This window comes from Nanorana parkeri, unplaced genomic scaffold, assembly GCF_000935625.1.
Source record: "Nanorana parkeri isolate BGI_ZX_2015 unplaced genomic scaffold, ASM93562v1 scaffold2694, whole genome shotgun sequence".
Lineage (NCBI taxonomy): Eukaryota > Metazoa > Chordata > Amphibia > Anura > Dicroglossidae > Nanorana > Nanorana parkeri.
This window is the reverse complement of record NW_017308962.1, coordinates 111,976-113,562: the sequence shown is the minus strand read 5'-3', so window position 1 is coordinate 113,562 and position 1,587 is coordinate 111,976. Positions and strand designations below refer to the sequence as shown.

Here is a 1,587-nt window from a genome sequence, read left to right as displayed (position 1 = left end):
CAAACCTCCGGCCCTCCATCTGCGGTGGAACTACAAATCCCATGAGGGATTGCAAGGTTCTCACAGCCACGACTCCCGGAGAGAGGTGCATCATGGGATTTGTAGTTTCACCTAAGCTGGAGGGCCGGAGGAGGTTTGCTACCCCTGGTTTACTGCTTCTGCCTTTCAGCACTGGGGGGTCCCTGGGTCGAATCCAAGCCGGGACACTATCTGCATGGAGTTTGTATGTTCTTCCCGTGCTTGCGTGGGTCTCCTCCCACACTCCAAAGACATGCTGGAAGGGGTAATTGGCCCCCGTCTGTAACTGGCCCATGTATGTATGTATGTATGTATGTATGTATGTATGTATGTATGTATGTGAGATGGGGACCTTAGATTGCAAGCTCCTGAAGGGCGGGGACTGATGTGAATGTGCACTGTGTAAAGCACTGCGTAAATTGTCGGCGCTGAATAAATACCTCAACTATGAACATTTGTGTATCACTCGGGTGTAGTGGTGGCGAGTCATTAGATGGTGCCCGGCTAATCGGGAAGCCGGGTGGCGAGTCATTAGATGGTGCCCGGCTAATCGGGAAGCCGGGTGGCGAGTCATTAGATGGTGCCCGGCTAATCGGGAAGCCAGGTGGCGAGTCATTAGATGCCACCTGGCTTCCGTTACTCGGTTATTAGTATCGGCGAGTACCGAAATTTTTTTATCGGTACCAAAAAACCGGTATCGGTGCGTCCCTAGTATGGAGGACGGGGGACACACCTGCTGAAAGTGAAGGACAATTCTCCCACCACAAGGCCCGGCCATCACTGCCCACCAAGACACAAATCTTTATGTACAAGATAAAGCCTCAATGATACGAGAAGTCTCGGCGCCGACTCCGCAACGGATCTCCACCCAGCAGCCGGGGAGGACCCGATGCAGAGTCCAGCTTGTGGAATCGGACCTTCAGGCAGAAATATCTGAGCCAATCACAGACAGAAAGAGACGGAGCTCCCTCCGGTTAGAGCGTACCGCTATATTGATCTTGATGGTCTGTCCCTCCTTGAATCCCAGGTCCAGCTTGGGTCCGGTGTCCGGGTTCTGCGCCTGTTTAGCAAACTCTGTCTGTTGCTTCACCCACCTGAGGAGAGGAAAGAGGGAGGGTAGGTGAGCGATTAGGGCACGCGAAGGCGCAGATAACGGGCTAACCGCAAAACATACCCTTACAGGGGTGCCGCCTCGGCGCTGCAAGGGCTGCGCGTTCATTTCTGTATGGGGGGGCCGGAGTAAAAGGACTACTTCTCACCGGATCCCTCCTCCCCCGACGGTCAGTGCTCCCCTCTTCCACCCCTCGGCGTCCTCACCTCTAAGGCAGGTCCTTTCCCCTATCACCCCCCCGTTCCGGTGACATGTCTCCCCCTGACGGAGGAAACACAAAAAACTGAGGAGCTAGGAGGGAGGCGGGCCTTTTAAAACAACTAGGGGTGACGCGTTTCCTGCTAAAAGGGGCGGAGCCTATCTCTCGTAAGCTGTTCTGGAAGTAAAAGGAAAGATGATTTACTCCAGTCGCCTAGTCAAAAATGAGCACTTAACCCTTGCAGCGTGGGGGGGGGGGG

The 1,587-nt window shown here is 54.5% G+C and overlaps 1 protein-coding gene across 1 annotated transcript in view; it reads right to left on the bottom strand.

Annotated features, from left to right (window-relative positions):
* NECAP2 (NECAP endocytosis associated 2) overlaps positions 1 to 1,587 on the bottom strand; it is a 9,828-nt gene that overhangs the window by 1,040 nt on the left and 7,201 nt on the right. The window contains exon 5 of the mRNA XM_018574045.1: positions 965 to 1,112. Within this exon, the coding sequence (XP_018429547.1) occupies positions 965 to 1,112 (148 nt within the window). The remainder of the gene's footprint in view (positions 1 to 964; positions 1,113 to 1,587) is intronic.